Source organism: Struthio camelus, chromosome 2, assembly GCF_040807025.1.
Source record: "Struthio camelus isolate bStrCam1 chromosome 2, bStrCam1.hap1, whole genome shotgun sequence".
Lineage (NCBI taxonomy): Eukaryota > Metazoa > Chordata > Aves > Struthioniformes > Struthionidae > Struthio > Struthio camelus.
Genome location: NC_090943.1, coordinates 14,073,996 through 14,093,500, shown reverse-complemented (window position 1 = coordinate 14,093,500; position 19,505 = coordinate 14,073,996). Strand labels below are relative to the sequence as shown.

At 38.1% G+C, this 19,505-nt stretch overlaps 1 protein-coding gene across 2 annotated transcripts in view; it reads left to right on the top strand.

The window, feature by feature from the left end:
- PITRM1 (pitrilysin metallopeptidase 1) overlaps positions 1-19,505 on the top strand; it is a 28,054-nt gene that overhangs the window by 6,948 nt on the left and 1,601 nt on the right. For both annotated transcript variants that reach the window (XM_068934329.1, XM_068934330.1), the window contains 16 exons: positions 308-436; positions 2,354-2,467; positions 2,833-2,929; positions 4,895-5,029; positions 7,072-7,210; positions 8,357-8,473; positions 10,077-10,209; positions 10,980-11,100; positions 11,926-12,002; positions 12,331-12,496; positions 12,624-12,724; positions 13,695-13,815; positions 14,259-14,330; positions 15,653-15,765; positions 16,309-16,434; positions 18,052-18,197. In XM_068934329.1, the coding sequence (XP_068790430.1) occupies positions 308-436; positions 2,354-2,467; positions 2,833-2,929; positions 4,895-5,029; positions 7,072-7,210; positions 8,357-8,473; positions 10,077-10,209; positions 10,980-11,100; positions 11,926-12,002; positions 12,331-12,496; positions 12,624-12,724; positions 13,695-13,815; positions 14,259-14,330; positions 15,653-15,765; positions 16,309-16,434; positions 18,052-18,197 (1,907 nt within the window). The remainder of the gene's footprint in view (positions 1-307; positions 437-2,353; positions 2,468-2,832; positions 2,930-4,894; positions 5,030-7,071; positions 7,211-8,356; positions 8,474-10,076; positions 10,210-10,979; positions 11,101-11,925; positions 12,003-12,330; positions 12,497-12,623; positions 12,725-13,694; positions 13,816-14,258; positions 14,331-15,652; positions 15,766-16,308; positions 16,435-18,051; positions 18,198-19,505) is intronic.

Here is a 19,505-nt window from a genome sequence, read left to right as displayed (position 1 = left end):
GCTCCATGTCTTTTGATTGGCTGCCTTGTGCAAGCTGTTCTGTTTGACTACTGATTTCATCTACCCTTGGAGCCTAATTTGACTTGCAGATCTTTATTGCTAATTATAATGAATGAAAGACCAAGAACTCCCTTAGTTCCCAGAGTTTGAGGGCAGTGTGCGTAGCTGGCAATTATTTCTCCCTTACCTATCCTGAATTCTTTTACAGAAGTAGTTCTGAAAAGAATCCGGGGATAGTGGGCATCACATATTCATAGCTTAATGCTGTATGAACGTAAGACTATAACACCTATTAATTCTTCTTCAGTATTACAGATACTTTTGAAACCTTTACACTAAGCCTGTTGTCCTCCCTGTTGGTTGATGGGCCCAATTCTCCTTTCTATAAAGCCTTAATTGAGTCCGGTGTTGGTACAGACTTTTCTCCTGATGCTGGGTAAGTGTTACAATTAAACTTCCATCACTGTAAGCAATATTACAAAAGTTTAATTTAGAAAAAAGTTATGAACCGATAACAAATCGGGAAAAGTCATCCCTTATACAAACAACTAGTGCTGAAAGACTCTTACTGTAATTTTAAAATATCTTGGAGTTTGTGCTGATGAACTATAAAACATCTTCAAGCGTGCCTTTTGGCTTGTCAAAAGATGTGATGGAAATTGTATTTGGTTAGATTAAGTTGTATCGTTTAATGCTTATCAACAAGTAAAGTATGTAGTTAAGAACGTGATACACCTTCAGTATCCTAATTTACTTGGGTGAGGGGTTCATCTTGTGTGTTTTATAGTCACTCCAGAAGAGCTGGCAGGCTAGCTTTCAGATTCTTCTATTTACTGTGTTACTTTTGCTTTTTTTTTTTTCTTTTTTTTTCTTTTTTTTGCTTTAATCCTGTGATTTAAGAGGAGATAGGTTTGGCACAAATGTTTTGTATGGTTAGGTGCCATCGGCTTGCCATAGCCTCAATATAAAAGCATCTGCCTGCATTTACTTATTCAAACTGTAGCTTGTACCACTAGTCTTCTGAGCTATCTCTGCATAGCAGACTGGGTGGGATTGTTCTCACCTAATTATGGGCATCCGTATGGCAGATGCTGTTGTCTGAACTGCTCATCATAGGTTCCCTTTGTTGTCAGCAGAGAGAAAGGCATTTTTAGAGCATGATTCACGTGACTGATTTAGACTTTGGGATGACAAAGTCATGCTTCTGTCTCCACTGACTAGCTCAGATGTTTGTGTGGGATACCTAAACATGCTCATCTAGTGCTGTTTTAATGCCCTAAAGCCAGTACTCTGCCTGGCTTGAACTGTCACTATGTGAAGGCATGGGTGTTCTGTGAGTCCTGTGTCATGCAGGCCTCTGCTGTGCAGAAATTTTGAGTGTCACAGGGCCTGGCGCTAGATACCTCTATTTAGACACTGAAGGAGCGATTCAGTGTCTGTGTGTTTTCAGCTAAACCCTTTTTACTGTAACTGTATTAATCTGGTGTTGAACCATAGAGCTGTGTTGCTTTTGGCGTGCCTTAGTCGCTGTGCTGACAAATCAAATCTAGAAGAATAGCCTAGGGATCCATATGCCAGTTTTTTTACACTCATGTCTGCCATTGAATTCCTTCTGTGGTCTTTAAACACAGAACGGTGGCTTTTAGAGTTGACGAACACCTATTGCTTTCCACTTTGCCTTCGGGTTCAAACTGCTAAGTGTTTGCTATTTCTGCAAGGGAGAATTTTTGTCTCTAAATCTGTATTCTTACAGTTCACTGTGCCTAACAGCTTGACTTTTCATGTTTCCATAGTTTTCTTTTCTTTTCTTTTCTTTTTTTTTAAAACGAGTATTGACTAACTGCAGCAAATGCGGAACGCTTCAGATCCACCACTTGCAACAGTCTTACTGTAAAAGGACTAATTTGAAGTACTGTTCCACTCACTAGCCTAAGTAGAATGTATGTGTTTGGCTTTACAGCCAGCTTAAATTTTCGCCTTAACTTAAAGAGACTTTTTTTTAAACCTGAAAATTAGAGATGAGTTGGAAAACGAACAAAAAAGACACAGCTTTGATTCTGTAACTTATTTTTTCCTTCTCTGATATCAGCTATGCCATATGCTTTCTTAACGGTATGCTACTACTACTGAAACTGAGCAAAAAATGATTTAAATTCCACTTCTGGCCTCTTTGGTATTTTTTTTTTTTTTTTCTTTCTTCCTATCTAGCTTTTAAAATCATGTGTGTATGTATGTCGAGATGATGCTTTTATTTATTTATTTACTTATTTTTCCTCTCCTCTTCTGCCTTTGCTGGCAGGCGTAATGCTTAAGTTCTAATACTTGTCATTGAGTTGAATATGTTTTATTCTAGGTTTAATGGCTCAACCAGAGAAACTTATTTCAGTGTGGGTCTCCAGGGTATTGCTGAGAAAGATGTTGCTACTGTCAAGCAGATTATTGCTAAAACAGTTGATGAAGTTATTGCGTGAGTAATGCTAAAATTTGAGAATATTGTAGCCTTTCTTTTCTACCTTAAGAATTTAGTTATATTAAAGAAATTACATTAAAAAAGCATTTTTAAGAGTATTGAATAACGAAACTGCTACAGAACAATAAAAACCTGCTACTTTCTCTGTTGTAGGTTACTCATCAGCGTTAACAGTCAGGCGTTTAATGATATTAGTGCTGTTTCACTAAACGACACAGCATGATAAGCTTATATCAATTTTAATCCACTGTGGAAGATGTTAATGTTCTTATGCTTGCTTTATCAATGCTATAATTCATTTTCACTTAGAGTGATTAGTATTAATAGATACAATTTCCTTCTTTCCTCACCCCTTTCCAAAGGAAAGGATTTGAAGAAGATAGAATTGAAGCTCTGCTTCACAAAATTGAAATCCAGCTGAAGCATCAGTCTACGAGTTTTGGACTTGCCCTGACATCTGTAAGTCTGTGTATGTATGGATGGATGTGGTAGTGTTTCCCACATCTTCCTAAATATAATTTTGTAGGCTTTTCATATATAAACTTTTCACTGAAGGCTTTTTGCTTTGTCATCTCATGTATATCTTTCTTCTTTGTTTTCAGTAGCTTTCTAACTATAACTGCACTTCACGCTGTATGACGTTGTATTAAGCAGTGAGCCATGAACCTTTTTCTGAATAGTAGCTTTGATTTCAGTAAAACTGATGTTTAATTTACTGACGTGTTTCAGAGTAGGATCTGGCAACATGTGCCTGACTTTGGTAGTGAGTACTTTCTAGCATATCTTCGAAAGGTGTGAATACTTCTATATGATGAAATATTTGTGCAATTATTTTCTCTTTCAATTTCTAAGACTCAAAAGTTGATTCAAGTATTAGGACTTAATTCTGGAACAGAATCCTCTTAAGATTCTTACTTTAAAAGCTCACAGGGTCATGCAACTATCCCTGCATAGAAAAGAATTATATTTCGGTTCACTCGCCCGAGGTTATGTTTTAGAGGTAGACCTAGGAAAGAGGGCTGGAAGGGACCTAGTTATGACTAAAATAATGGGTGATGGATGACAGCCTCTATAATTTAAAAACGTGCTCTGGTGAGGATTCTCTAATTTCCATGCTGTATTCTGCTGCTTTGCTACCCTTACCATTTGGAGGACTTTGCTCTGTGTGGTTTAGTTGTTTTAAAGTTTGGATAGGAGAATTCAGTAACTAAATAATCGGCTTTTCTTTGTGCCCTGAAGGTGTCTATTTGTTTCTAAAGTGATTAAAACAGCAGAAGTTATGTTTTAGGATCATGGTCTGTGATAGCTTGCTTAATTTTTTTTCTGTACGACTATATATTTAAAAAAAAACAAAAAAACAGCCTCTCCTTCCCTATGCCAGAGTCTTCTCTTTTCTTCTCCAGTGCTTAATTTTTCAGATAACCTCTTCTGTGTGAAGACCTTAGTGATAATCAGCACTGAGTTGTTAAAATGACACAGTAAAAGCCTCAAATGAGGAGTGACTACTTTTATTTCAAGAGAATTAACTTGAACGTATTCTAAGAAAATTGTGAAAATTCCCTGGTATGTTTTAAAGAACACCAAAAATACTATTACTGAAAAAGTTTGATAGCATTATGATACCTACTTGTAATTAAAGAGATAAGAAAAGATGGTTTGAGCACTTCTCAGGCATCTGTTTTCTATGTGCCTTTAAGGGCTGTTTCTTTCAGATATCTTGGAATTGTTTTGTTTTTTTCACCATTCACGCAAAACAAGTGAGGAGAAGGCTTTAATAGCTAGCCCTGTGATGTGTGCAAAGAACTTTCTTTAGCGTCTCGCAGCTATTCATGTGAGCAGGCTTAATCGTCTCAGACTCTAAATGATCTTTCCAAAAGAGATGCCCTGGGAATGAATATTTCTCGTTATCCAATATCTTCTTTCTCCAGTGTCCCGGCTATATTACGTGCTTAAGTTTCCTAGTTACAAATCACTGACTGACAGAATAACATAAATGAGTAGAACGTAATACTTCTGTACTGCTTTATTTTTACCTCCTTGTCCTTTCTTCCTTCTTTGTTGGGTTGCTAAATGGGTTTACTTTAAATGAGGGAAAGAAAGAATTTTACAGTAGATTTCCAGAATACGGACAGAGACATAAACACCCACAAAAAAGGAGAAAAAAGGCGGGGGGGGAAGTAGTTTGATATAGTAAAATTGGGGGAGGGATGAGGGACAACTGATGATAGGATACTCTAATGTGAACAAATATTTCAGCTTGATTTTCTACAAATCTAATAGAATTTGTAGAATACAAATACTCATTACATGTTTCATATCTTCCATTAGCCTATAAATAGCATCTGTGGTCCAAAACCACCTTATTGCCAGTTATATAAATATATGTAGATTGTCTTGCTTACCTGATTATTCTTACCCGTTCAGTATATAGCATCCTGCTGGAATCAAGATGGGGATCCAGTGGAGCTTCTGAAGATTGCAGATAATGTCTCTCGGTTCAGGCAGTGTCTTAAAGAAAATCCCAGATTTCTTCAGGAAAAAGTTGAAACTTATTTTAAGGTAGGAAAACTTACAGAAAAAGGTCTACAGTAATTATTTTTAAATCATTTTTGAATGTAAAATTAAATTCAAGGCTTATTTTTCATAATTGTGTTATCCATGTAGATGAAGATTGCAGTGCTTTGAATGAAATATACTAATTTTAAATGATTGAAGTGAAAAGTTTTCAAAACTGGAAAAATCAGCTGGTCAGACATTTTGAAACATATTCTAGGTTGTTGATAAAATGCTGATGTTTTACTGAGCCGTGATATCTGATGCTTTAGCTGGAGGAGAGTGTGATTGCTCAGGGTAGCAGAAGCTGCGGGAACTGTGCTTTCTGCAGTGCTTCCAGCTGTTCCCATCCCTTCATCATGTGTAACAGGGAACCTGTGTGGCATGTGTGAGGCTCCTTTCTGAACTTTTTACTTGGGTGTCCTTCACGTGGAAATCGGGAATTAGAAGAGGAGGAAGGGCAAATGGGCTAGGGCATTTTCGCAACAAGAAGCAAAGACATGGCCAGAGAATTACGGATCTAGTTATACGTTCCTTAATGTAGACATAGCAGGTTGTATCTTTTATTCTTTGAGAAGAATTTCGTTATGAGTAAGATTGCTCTGGTGCTTTACCTGTTCATTAAACTGGTGTCTGAATTTTGCCACCAGTGCTTGTTGGTTTCTGTTTATTTTAGTTTCTTCTCCATCCCTTCCACTGGAGTGCTTGAAGATGTAAGAACATTTAAGGTGTTATGACACTAAATAGGGCTGAAGCCCTGTATTAGCTAATGCTAGAAAAAAGTAGCATCCAGTGCAAAAGTGTGTGCTTTTGTATTTTTTTTTTGTTTTTTTGGGGATTGAATTGTAAATGCTGTTTTGAAGGGCCGATCTCTTATAGGTGATTTAAAATTTACCCACTATTTAGTTCTTATATAGTCAAAGGCAACAAAAGACTCCAGCATCAGTTGAACTTTGCTTTCCTAAAGGCATTATTAACAGAAGTAGTAGGCAACTATTAAGCTTTTGGCTTTTATAGTGAAGAAATATAGTGCAGTGTTTTTGAGAATATCCTTAAAAAGGTAATTCTGCTGAGGAGGTTAAGACGAAAACACAACTCTAAATAGAAAGTGATGAGAATAGTTGGATACTCCTATATCAGAAAATTATGTACTGTTGTAATTGTGCCCGGAGTTTAATAAAGCAGAAAGGCTGGAAGCAAGGGAGAGAATGCTGTTTACTCTGTTCGACTACACTTTGCTAATTGTGCATCTCGCTTTTCAACTCGGTAGTCAGTTGGGTTTTTGTAGTCTTTCTGTATAACCACAGGGTGTAGAAACTTTAAAATAGGCAATCCAGTTACATTGCCCCAAATTATTGGCAGTTTCTCTCAGTGACAGATGTTAATGAAACTGTTTTTTTGACTCCGGCTTTGAAATTGTCACTGTTCTTAGCTTCCCAGCATTATAAAAAATGGAAGTTGGTTGAGTCAGTTTGTGATTAAAATTCCCTGGTACAATATAAGCAAAGAAATTTAGCAGCCGTTGTGGCACTTGCATAATGCATGGAGTTCTCCACCAGCAAAACTGGCGTAAAGTGTTTCTGAGCAGGATAAGGCATGCACACTTTACATCATGTGGGATCTCTATGCACTCAAGCTGGGGCAGGTTGAGAGCGTTGTTTAATGAAACCCTCCTGCATTTTACCACATTCCCTATCTTAGAGGATTATCCAGATATGACTTCTGGCATGCTGCTCTGTAGCCTTATATGCAATTGTTTAACTTCGATTTAATCAAGCTAATGAGTACTGTGTTCTGTTAAGGGATTCTAACTCTACTAAAATTTCACTGAAGGTTGTTCATGTTTCTTGTTGTGGCTAGCTGCCTTCCTCCCCTACCCTGGCGGAAGACTGTTCTGTATTAATTTAAGAGTTTAAGTTGCTCTTTGGATAACATGCAAGGCAAGTGTATGGACTGTTTTTATCTACTTGATGAAGCAATAATTCCAGGAGAAGGAGAAAGTAGCTCTCAAAATGAATAATGGGTTATTTTGGGATATATTTCTGTAGGAGAATCCACACAGATTGACTCTGTCGATGAGTCCAGAGGAAGCTTACTATGACGAACAAGCGAAAATGGAAGCAGAAAAACTGAAACAGAAGATCAGTGGTCTTTCTGGAGAAGAGAAAAAACAAATATTTGAAAAAGGTTGACGTCCTTTTTTTACTTTTAATTTGGATAACTTTTTAAAACTTCAGCCAGTTGTTTAGCTGGTGAGCTATAGAATATTTTGTATTCTTTGATATATGAGGCACTTTCCAGCGTTTGTTCTGAAAGGCATGAGTTTTGTCGTTGATGTTTAAATTTGTGTATATGTGTCACGGGGTTATACAGTGTAGTGTTTGCACTAAAATGTAATTGGTGTGTTCCATTAGTTTAAACACTCAAAAATAGAATGATTGAAGTTTCCAGTGGGGCAGAATAAAGGGAAATTGTTTTAAAACATTAATCTGCTTATTCTTTCCTCTCTTAACTTGTGCTAAGTGCAAGATGTACACCATCCGCCATAAAGCTGTGTATTTTTGAGCATATGGGAAGGTCTGCTCTGTGCTGCTGGATTACTTACACTTTGTGATTGTTATACTCTCCACTTAAAAAGCAAACTACAGAACAATGTTCTTTGCGACTTATTCTGATCAGTAATTTTAAACTTGGAAACCCTGAGCACTCGTGTCAATTTGGGAAAACAGTGATCTGGTTGCAGAAAGATTGCAAGTGAAGTATTCACATAAATATTTATAGCGAAGTAGAATTAATATACTGAAGCTATAGTATTGTGGGGAGGGGAATTTTTCAGGTGAAGTCTTTTACTTAAAAAGAGTTTGAGAGCTCTTAGAGGCAACCAACCAGGATCCAACAGAGGCAGAAATGTAAAATTAAATAAAAGATTTAACCGCATCAGTGTACTGAGAGCGCTTGAGTAAGGACTATGGTAAATGGGTTAGAAGGAGGCTTCTTACCTGGTAGTTCTGTGGCTTTTGTGTACTGCTCACAAGAGCTGGGTAACACATCAGGCTGGCAGATAGCATTTCTTCAGGGTCTAAATCGCGTGTTACTGTAAAAAGGATGTTAAAGGGAGGATAGAGAGAAAACTTGGAACGATAATATGTTTTGTTTGCTGGTGTGGCATGATAATCTGCAGAGTTTTTTTCAATACGTTGCTTGAAAGAACTGTTGAAGACAAATGCTAAATTTTAACCTCTTGTGGTTTTCTGATCTGTGTCGCCTCAGTACGTTTTGACAGCACTTTCACTAAAAGCTAAATATGTACAAGCGCTCTGCTTTCCTTATTAGGTTTGGAATTGATTGCTCTTCAGAGCAAGCCTGAGGATACCTCTTGTCTCCCAGCTTTAAAGGTGTCTGACATTGAGCCGAAAATCCCATTCACTGTGCTGGAGACAACACTTGCAGGTTGGTGAAACCAGTACGTCTCCCTGAAGGGAACAGCACTGTTGGATTGTTATCTACTTATTTGTCCAAATTTTGCTCTTTTTAGCAGACTGTGGCATAGTGTATATGCATGCTAAGTTACAAATAAACACACTGAGGCAGATCAGTAAACAGTGAAGGAAAGTGTCTGTGGGAAAGCAAAACTTTCATTATGGACTTGGCAGTAATTTTGGCCTGAGCTGATTGTTTTTGCATATTTGTCAAAGTTGAGGGTGCTCTGACAAGCTAAATGCAATACCCAAAATGTATCTGTGTTGCACTGTGCGTCACCTGGAAGCCCTGATCACCTAGCTCCCTTCGTTGTTCTCAAAGTTAGCCTGATAAAGACAAGCCAGCTTCCGGTTTCTAAAGCCATCTTTTATTGGGCTTTAGAATTATAGATTGGAGTAAAATAATGTTTTAAACACACCCGGAATCCTTTGGGCAAGATTAAATAAAAAGATCGAAAAGTGAAACCGTGCTCAGCTTACTGTCCTTGGTGATGATCCTTTTCTTCTAGTCCACCACCTCTGCAGTGTAGGGTTTGCTGTGGATCTGTAGGCACTTCTTGCCGTCACCTCTGAGGGGCGATGTGGGGCTGTTCTCAGCTGCAGACCGGCCACCTGCTCTTCGCAGGAGCCTTATAGTAGCCAAGCTCCCTAACTCCTGCTTTCTCACTGCCTGGCATGCCCTGCAGCCAGAGCAGTCTCTCAAGTGGTATGCTCAGTCGCTCTTGAGCAATCTGTAGACCTTCTAAAGACTTCATCTTTATCTGGGATGCAGCACACTTGGCTGCTCAGGCAGGGTGCTTTTGTTATTCCTGGCCGTGTCCGTATGTGTTTTAACAGAATGTTGTAATACAGGAGCTGGGAAAAATAATCTGGCATCCATGAAAACTTTAGTGAAATTCTCCTTGCTTTACCAATGACCGTTTTCTGGATTGATGGGGAACAAGAAATTGTAGATCTCAGTTTTGTTAAAGTTCTGGCAAAATCTTGCAGACAGCATTGTTCTGAGAGATACTTTAAGGTAGATAAGACCCTTTAAGGTAGATTACGATACTGTAAGATATTTTAAAGTAGATAAGATAACGAACACTTTTCTGCAAAGGTTGCCAGCAAGTCTCGAGTACTGTATAATTTTGATGCTAAAATGACCTGTTTCTGTGAACATCGTAGTATCCTATATTAGAACAGGATGTACAGTGCAGGAATCTGCTTTTCTCAACTATGAGGTGAAGAAGGAGAAAAAATAAGACAAACTTCGACAGCTGTTCAAAAACAAATTACCATTTCATTATTTGAATAGTACCTCTTTAAAGTCTAAAATCTGTTCTCAATCAACAGAATTTTCTCGTTAAAACTGTCCAGTTATCCATTATTTTGCCATGGACAAAAAACAAACAAAAAACCCCTTCAGTGCAGTGCTCAGTACAATATCCAGAGTTTAATCGTGAAGTGGCGTTAAAATGCCCACAAAAACAACTCTCATATGAAGATCTTTTGAGGAATGATTTTGCTTTTATGTGCTTCTAATAGGAAACTGTTGTTTATTCTTTTGCTTATTTGTTTATTTTTATTTGTAGCTGATGAAATTCCTGTCCAGTACTGTGCTCAGCCAACCAACGGGGTGGTGTATTTCAGAGCCGTTTCCAGCTTAAACACACTTCCAGAGGAGCTCAAACCATATGTGCCGCTTTTCTGCAATGTCATTACAAAGTGAGAGGCTTACTTTGCTAGAGGCTGCAGCAGTAGCACGTAATGCAGCTTACTGAAATAATATCGTTGGGGAATCTTGTAGGGGACTATCGCTTCTAGTGATTTCAGCAACTCTTTTTATTACAGAAAGGGAATGGTGAAGACTCAGTGTCCTGTAGATCTGGTGAAACAACACTTCTTCCTGCTTGCCCCCTTTGGCTGCCCAGCTCCTTTCACTTTCCCCTTTGCTCTCCACATTGCCTTGTTCCCATGTGTCAAAACGTATATCCCCCAAATAGATTGAGAAATTGGTTTGAATCAAAAATAACATGGCAGAAATTAAAGGTTTTTTTCACTGGGATTGGTCTCTGGTTGGATTTCACCGCGTGGTCACAGAAACGGCAGTCCCATCATAGGGGCCATAGGGAAGAACAAGTGACTGAGGCCAAGAGAAAAGTGAATCTGTTCTTTTTGGTGGTGGTAATAGCTTTAATAGTAATCGTGTTATTACTCTAGTGCCACACAGATGTACAGGTAGCAAGCCTGTACATAACGTATGCTTTCTAATATGCCATTTTGAATTAACAATGAATTTTAATTGTATAGCTTTATCTATTTCCTGTATTTCTTCTTTTTATAAATTGTGAAGTCTTGTATTTTCTTGATAACGTGCCGAATTATTTAGCTGTTAAATTAATACTGGCCTAAACAATTTCCTGTGCAAACGCTGCATGGGTCCTGGTCTTGCCATACACTGAAAAAGAAAATAAAGCTCTAGTTATTTTTCACAGGATGGGATGTGGAGCCCTTGATTACAGGGAACAAGCCCAGAAAATAGAGCTAAAAACAGGTGGGATGTCTGTCAGCCCACATATCATTCCAGATGATTCACACCTGGATGTGTATGAACAGGTAAATTAATCATAAAATTCATGCTGTTGCACTGCAATGGCAGCTTTGTAATTAAGGGTCAGTCACAGCTTCCAGGTAGAGGGTCAGATAATGTGCATTGAAAACTTAGTGTATGAAAGGGGTCAAGTTTTTTTGTGGAAAAATACAGAATTGACAATTGCAGTAACTTAATGCTTGATTTTGAAGGGAGCAATTCACATGGTTATCCATTTTAAGGTAATATTTTACTGGCATCTGTTACCATAGCTTTGAGAACTGCAAAAAACTTGGGGAAAAAAAGGGGACGGGACAGAATAACATACAGTGTTATACATAGAGATTGCATATTGTAACTATAAATGTGATTCCGAAACATTCAATGTTTGTAAGATTGTTAGATCTAAATAGTGGCCAGAACAGTTCTAGCAATCTCTCTTAAGACTTTTTTTCTTTTTTTTTTTTCCTAACTTGCTGGGGTCTACTACTGCTGTGATTTGTTCCCTGTGGAACCTGGAATTGGGTTAAAGGGGGACTCCTTTGCAAAAGGTCTGCGTCCCCAGAGCAGTTTCATTTATCCTTTATGAAAAGTAAGGAGGACTGTTTCTGGGCTGACGCTAACACTTGGGAAGGAGGAATTGGCAAGCTTTGTTTGTGTGATGCTCAACTATATTTCATGTCTGCTGTGATGTCAGTGGCACAGCCTGCGTTAAAGTGGTTTTGTGATGTGTAGCATTAGGTTGGCACCACAGCATCACTTTCATAACAAGTTATTGTACATATCTCAGGGCATTGCTTTGGTTGTCTTGTCTGTGAAGGAGTTTTTTGTGTGTTTTGTTTTTTCTTTAGGGTGTTCTCTTTTCATCTCTGTGCTTGGACAGAAATCTGCCAGACATGATGCATTTATGGAGTGAAATATTTAACAAGTACAGTACATCATGTTTCTTTGATTTTTGTGTATATGTCTTGGGACTCTATTTTTCCTTCTCCCTCACCTGTTCACCCCTTCTTAGAGATCCTACTTTGAGGATTTTTTTTTTTTTTGTATAACTATCTTTGAGTGGCTCCCCGTTTCTAAACCTGAATATTCTATCCTTTGCATGACTATGTAATGAATTAAGTGGAGAATTGACTGTCTGAAGCTGTTTATAGAATTTGTGTGCTTTTGTATGAGACCTGGGGAAATTTGTTATTCTCTACGTTACTAAGAATCTGTTCTACAGCAATAAATGAATTATTTCTGCTCCTTTTCAGCCCCCGCTTTGAGGAGGAAGAACATTTTAGAGTACTGGTTAGGAAGACTGCCCAGGAGCTGTCAAATGGAATTCCTGATTGTGGGCATTTATATGCGTCGATTAGAGCTAGCAAAAATCTTACACCTTCTGGAGAACTACAAGAAATGTTCAGTGGGATGGATCAGGTAAAAAGTAAATGACATCTTTTAAGTGAGGCCCAAATCATCCACTTTGGAGTTACTGTCCTCATTTTTGCTGATTTTTATCTAAATGGCTTCATCTTTGTTTTTCCTGCATTCCCATTGCACACAGGTGAAACTGATGAAGAGAATAGCAGAGATGTCTGATACTAAACCAGTACTACGCAAACTACCACGCATTAAGAAGTATTTATTAAATAGTGATAACATCAGGTAAGTTCCCGATAAATAGAAAAGGGACGTTTTAGTTAGAGAGGCCTTGGCCTGTGAACGGGCATTTTTCAGTGTGCTTCCTCGAGTCTTGTGAAATGGGAGACAATGATCTGTGGAACAACTGCCAAACGTTATTAGTTCACATTCTCCTTGCTTAAGAAGTTGGTGGTAGCTATGGTTTGTTTGTTTGATTTTTGACAAGTATAAATACCAGTGGCTGATTTCAGATGTAGCTGTTGTACTAAAAGCTCACAGATGGCCTGTGGAATTTTGCAGAAATATTCCATCAGTGCTCTGGCTCCCCCCCCCCCCCCCCCCCATCCCCTGCCTTAAGGGGGTCCAAGAGAGAGATACTGTTGTAAAGCAATTGAGTGTAGTTTGTTTAGATTTTTTTTTTTTGCTCTTGAAAAGAAAATAGTAATATTCTGAAGTTTACTTTATGCGTATATTGGAAAAAGTAAGAGGATGATTTAGTATCAGACACATTAGTTCCCGAAATAGTTTTATTTATAGTGAAGCAAGTTAAGTTATAAGGTATTGTTTTCAAAGAATAAAATGATGCAATAAAGTTATGAATAAAATTGTTCAAATATCTGTACTGTTCAAAGCCCTGGTAGGTCTGCCTACAAGGACATTTATAGTTTTTAACAAGCGATTTATCTGCCCAGGACAGGACTGTATGGTTGACAGTTACTGCTAAAGTTTAGGTCTGATGCTACTCTGGAGCAAGCAGAAGAAAATCAAATGGACTGCGCTGTGTGGTCTTTTTTTATTTTTGTTTTTTTTTCACATCCGATACTGGACTGAGAGAATTTTCCTGCTTTATTCATTAGTTATGGTTATCAGTGACCATAGATCTGACACTTGGATGGTTTAATAGAAAGTATTTGGAAAGGCAAAGTGGTATAAATTATAATGGTCTGTCCCAAAACACAAACCTATTGAAAAATTCAATATTTATTTTTAACAGATGTTCGGTGAATGCTGCACCTCAACAAATATCAGAAGCATCTAAAGAAGTAGAGAAATTCATAAAAGGCATAACTAAAAGTAAAAAAGAGAGAAAACCTGTCCGTCCCCATGTGATTGAGGTAGGAAATCATTTCATTTGTGACTCGTGTGATAAATAAAGTTGCATTTGATCTTACTGTTGTGTAAAGACCACTGTGCAATTAGGAGAAAACTCATTTACATTCAAACACTTCATCCATGCAAAGATATTGGAAGAAATTTGCAAAACTCAGTTCTATAATAAGGTGCTATATCTTTTGCCCTAGAGGCTTCTTTCGTCCAATAAAATAGACAACAAGGACACTGTAGATCAGCTGTGAAGCCCTACCTTGAGGAAACTGCTTTTGCCTGGGTTGGGGAAAAGGAAATTCTGCCTTTTTCTGTTGCATACACCTATAATTTCTTCATTAGCTAAGTTTTCCTTGAGATGTTGGCCAAAGAGAAATAGCGCGTAATGTAGTTTTCCTCAGTTGTACAGGATTTGTTAAAGCATGTTTTAACGCGAGGGTTGTGTCTCTTGTAGAAATCTTCAGAAGTCAAGCCTGTCGGATGCGAAATGCTTAATTCTTTGCAGATCACAAGGAAACTAATTAATGTAAGTATAGGTTGGGGATATTAATATTACTGGGCTGTTATTGATGTCGTTAATCCATCTGCAGCTATTGCAGATTCTCTGTTTAGAAGCACTCCACTGAAATATAATGTACTTTGTAGTTCTGCACTTTTACTGAATTGTTTCTCAAAACTATCCATCAAACTTCATCCTTCTCTGGGGTATTTTGGTTATCTTCCCTCCAATTCTGGCTTGAAGATCATTTACCTAACTTCGCATCCATGCATGCAGACAAATACACACTTAACGCTGAATACACACTTAACGCTGTCTCTTGTAAGTGATGCTTATTTTATTTTTATCCTGGTTTCCTCCAGAACTACACTTGTGTAGTGCCATTCCCAGTTCACCCCCTCCTTTCCTTCCCTTCTTCCCTACATTGTTTTGAATTTTAATGACATCTGTCAGGAAAGCAGCAGTGATGATTAAATTCTGTGAAAATTTGTATTTGGCTACCGGGGAGTAATGCAGTTTAGTGTACCCCAAGCTCCCCACTGAGAAAAAAAGAAGGGAGAGCTCAGCCCAAGATTTTGCTTGCTGATTAGTCATGCATATGCTACTGTCCCTGGCCCAACCAGCCAGAGATGTCAGGAGCTGGGGGCTGGGGAGCGTGTCTCTGAAATTAGGAAAGAGCTTGGGAGTGTTGAGATGGGAGTCATAAAAGATTTTAGAGGAGTCTAAGGCTCTGCTCGCGCTTAAGCAAGAAAATGCAAGCGTGTGTGTGAGAGAGACAGAGATAAACACAGTGAGGTGAGGTGCTGCAGGGGCCTGCAGTATATTGCAGGAGATGTTTGGACTGAAATTCATTCAGCTACTGTTAATAAAACAAGTCCTATATTTTTGGGGGGGCTTCAGTTTCTGAATTTGATTTTGGTTGAATTGAACCAGTGGACTCGATTATGATGTGGTGACCACATACTTACGTGGGTGTGGAAACGGGGATTTAGGAACACTCAGTCCATTCAAAATAAAGATATTGCAAGAGAATCTCTTTGTCTGGTAATAGCATAGAACCGTACAATTGAGAAGCTGGTGTACGAGGATGGGTAGCTGATGTGCGGTATCCATGAACTTCAATTTCCCGAGACAATTATATGTTCATATTTGATTTATACAAGATTACCAATATGGGCACATGCTAAATACCACTGGTTGCAATACCGATCAAGTGGCAGCTTAAGGATTTATTTCCTTTGTGTCTATACGGTTGGCATGATTTCATAGTTCTCAAAAAAGCCAAAGTTATCAAATGGACAAATTATCTCATCTCTGCTAACCGTGGCAATAATGCACATTTCTCTTAGGATCCTACTTTCAAACCATGCCAGATGAAGACCCATTTTGTACTTCCCTTCCCAGTCAACTATATTGGGGAATGCGTTCGAACAGTTCCCTACACAGCTGCAGACTATGCAAGGTAGGAAACAGAATCGGCAGGCGACTACTATCTACGTTGTATAGTACAACACAAAATTGGAAGTCATAGGCTAAACACTGAAAATGGTGTGTCAGTAGAAAATACTTTGCACTGTATTTGCAAAGAATTTGTCACAGAGCAATCTTTGCATGGCTAGGTCTAGAAATGTACTTTTTTTAGTAAATGTTGCAACTAAGTAACTAGGGTTTACTATCCCCTGGCTTCCAAGTAACAGCTTGTCTGGTCAGAGAGAGGTGAATAGGCAATGCTATTGCGTGGAATAAGTTTAGGAGGCTGATTTTGTATTTTGTTGAGAAAAGTGAAATAAATGTAAATAAGAAATGTTCCAAAGCAGTGCTGTTCTTATAATGATGTTACGTTATTCAACTATTATTAAATGTTGTGCTGTTATCATTATTACTGTAGAATACAGGAAGGAATGCATTTTGAATGGGGATCTTCACAAACGGTAGAGGAAGTTGAGAATACTACTGCCGTCCAATTCATTTAACAGCTTTGCTATTGATATTTTTGTCATTGCAGCCTTCGAATTCTTGCACGGTTGATGACAGCTAAATTTCTGCATAGAGAAATCAGAGAGAAAGGAGGGGCTTATGGTGGAGGTGCTAAACTCAGTCACAATGGCATATTCACTTTCTACTCGTACAGGTAAAAATAGGTTTTGTTCCCTATTCATGTCTGAAGGGACCAGACTGTGTCCCAATTCCGGGCTCCCCAGTACAAGAGAGACATGGCACTACTGGAGAGAGTCCAGCGGAGGGCTACAAAGATGATGAGGGGACGGGAGCATCTCTCCCGTGAGGAAAGGCTGAGGGAGCTGGGCCTGTTGAGCCTGGAGAAGAGAAGACTGAGAGGCGATCTCATCAACGTGTACAAGTATCTGAAGGGGGGGTGTCGAGAGGATGGGGCCAGCCTCTTCTTCGTGGTGCCCAGCGACAGGACAAGAGGCAACGGGCACAAACTGAACCACAGGAAGTTCCATCTGAACCTGAGAAAAAACTTCTTCACTGTGAGGGTGACAGAGCACTGGCACAGGTTGCCCAGAGAGGCTGTGGAGTCTCCTTTGCCAGAGATATTCAAAATCCGCCTGGATGTGATGCTGGCAAATCTGTTCTAGAGGACCCTGCTTGAGCAGGGAGGTTGGACTAGATGATCTCCAGAGGTCCCTTCCAACCTCAACCATTCTGTGATTCTGTGTGACCACTGACTGCACTTACATATGTATATCTTTTTGCTTAGTTGTGGCTTTCTTTCAAGAATAGGTGAAATAAAAAGAAGAATGTTGAACCACAAAAAATGTTTCAGTGCTGATGGTACTGAGATTAATTGCTTAGGGTATGTCATTTTTGTTAATAAACCCCTTCTTGCTTCCTCTGTTTTCTACCCTTAGAAAAGCCTAACTTTGGTGTTATCTATGCTGGTGGCAACCATTGTGCCTCTGATTAGATTTTTACTGGCTCAGTACCAGATTTATGCAAGACTGGCTTTCACTTGCTTCTTCCTGGGTTGAAGAGGCCCTACCAAAAAAAAAAAAAAAACAAAAACAAAAACACACCTCTCTTTTTTTGTCTCCCAAGTTGGTCTTCCAAAAGCACTTTGTTACAAAAGCAGATGCTTTCAGGTGAAATTTGAACTGGATCTACTAAAGACTTGCGATAATCTAATCTTACTAAAAGTGTGGTCAGGGTCCTGGCTTAAATCACTTTTCTGGACTAGAGGTAGCCTAGTAGGATTCCTGGCTAAAATTTGAGCAGCTTTGCAGCTCTGTGAAGCTTTAACATGGTATGACTTGTCCTGGTTAGCATTTCGGTAGCTGTCAACCAGTTGTGCCTGTTTTACAGAGACTAAAAAGAGGTGTAGCAGGAAAAGCAACTCGGAGGAAGATATGGTATATCATAAATATTGCTGTTGTTGATATTAATGTAAATTATGATTACTGAGTTGTTGCAACAAATCACATTGTAAACAAGGCTGTTTTACCATCTTTTAAATACCAGTTCTCTTCGTGATACCTTCGAACTACTTTAGGCTATTGAACTTGCTTGCTGCACTTGCGTATCTAAAATTTGAAAAAAGCCTGGTTTATAACACTACTTTGTTCTAAAAAAATCTTATTGTAAACCAATAGGAAGTTTCTTATTTGGTTTTAATTCTCCTGTATACACAGAAAACTCTGAATGAAATGAAATGTGAATAAGAACAAAGGAATTACAGTACCATAAGAAAAAATGGTTAATTTTACTTTCTTTTTTTTCTTCTTTTTAGAGACCCAAATTCTTTAGCCACCTTGAATACATTTGAAAAAGCAATTGAATGGGCCAAGTCTGGAGAATTCACACAACAAGATATTGATGAAGCTAAGCTAGCAGTATTTGCTGCTGTTGATGCACCAGTAGCTCCATCAGACAAAGGTACATTCCCATCAGCTTCCCAGCACGAGTCTGTACATACATGCCTACAGATGTATATGAATATATATATATAGATATATATATAAAATGAATATATATTTTATTTGTTTGTCTAGGCTTAAAAAGAAGAAAATAATTTCATAGTTTGCTAATCTCTATCATCTGTTCTTGACAGATTTAACAAACAATTGCAGTTTCACCAAAAAAAAAAAAAAGTAAATTCCCGAATTCTTATTGGTCCCCAACAAAAATACTACATATGTTCGGTCTTTACTGAAGTGTTGTTACTGCTGCTTGAGGTCAGGGCAATATAGTTAGAAGATGGAGGTAGATGAAATAAATAATTTTAGGCTTGGAAGGGGCATTAAATGTTAGTAAACAAAAAGGAATGTGGGTCTTCTGATTCAAAAAGGTTGAAGAATTATTTTCCTGACATAAAGATACATTTTGACCGTGAATTTCCCTAACCTTTTGTGCATACCATTGTAGGAAAGTTAAAGTATTAAAATTTATGTTTGCAGTGGAGAGTGTTATCTCTTTTAAATAAGTGCTTATGATCACTGGTAGTATATTCCTCTTTCTAGTTCGCTCACACCTTGCTTTGCTTTCCTCACTACTCCCTCCCTCACCCAATTATCAGATAAAAATGTAATCCAAAACTTGCAAAGTTAGAATACATATTTTTTTTCTCTAAAAATTAAGGAATTGCAAGGTTGAAATGAGTATTATTTTAAAATGTACTTGTATTAACACTAGCTTATTAAACAAGAAAACTTTAAAGTGAAGCCGACCTCACTCTTTGTACTGAACTTCGTTTTGACCTGGGCAACAAAAGAAATTGGAAATTATTTCCAGTCAGCTTTAGATGCATATATGAGTAAATGCTTGCATATTGGATGTTAGTATTTATGAGAGAGTAATGACTTCCATTCTTTGATATTTGAGCACACATCTTAACTGGGAAGTTTAATGAAACGTTGAAAAGAAGGGCATTGCTGAAGAGGCCTGGATGTTGTTGCAGAGACATACTTGTCTCTTGATACTACTTTCTTTTTGATCATTAGGGCCTGTATAAGGTCCTGAACAACCGTATCTAACTTGGTAGTTAGCCCTGCTTGGAGCAGGAGATTGGCCTCCAGACACCTTCCCAAGCCATATTTGTTTATATGATTATTTAATTGCATATGTGTTCTCTGGTTATTTACTGACCTACAACTTAATATTAAAATATTGTAGATAAATAGTCCAACCAAAACATTTGTTGATTTCTGTATGTACTACAGCAAAAGGTGATCAAACCTTTACCTT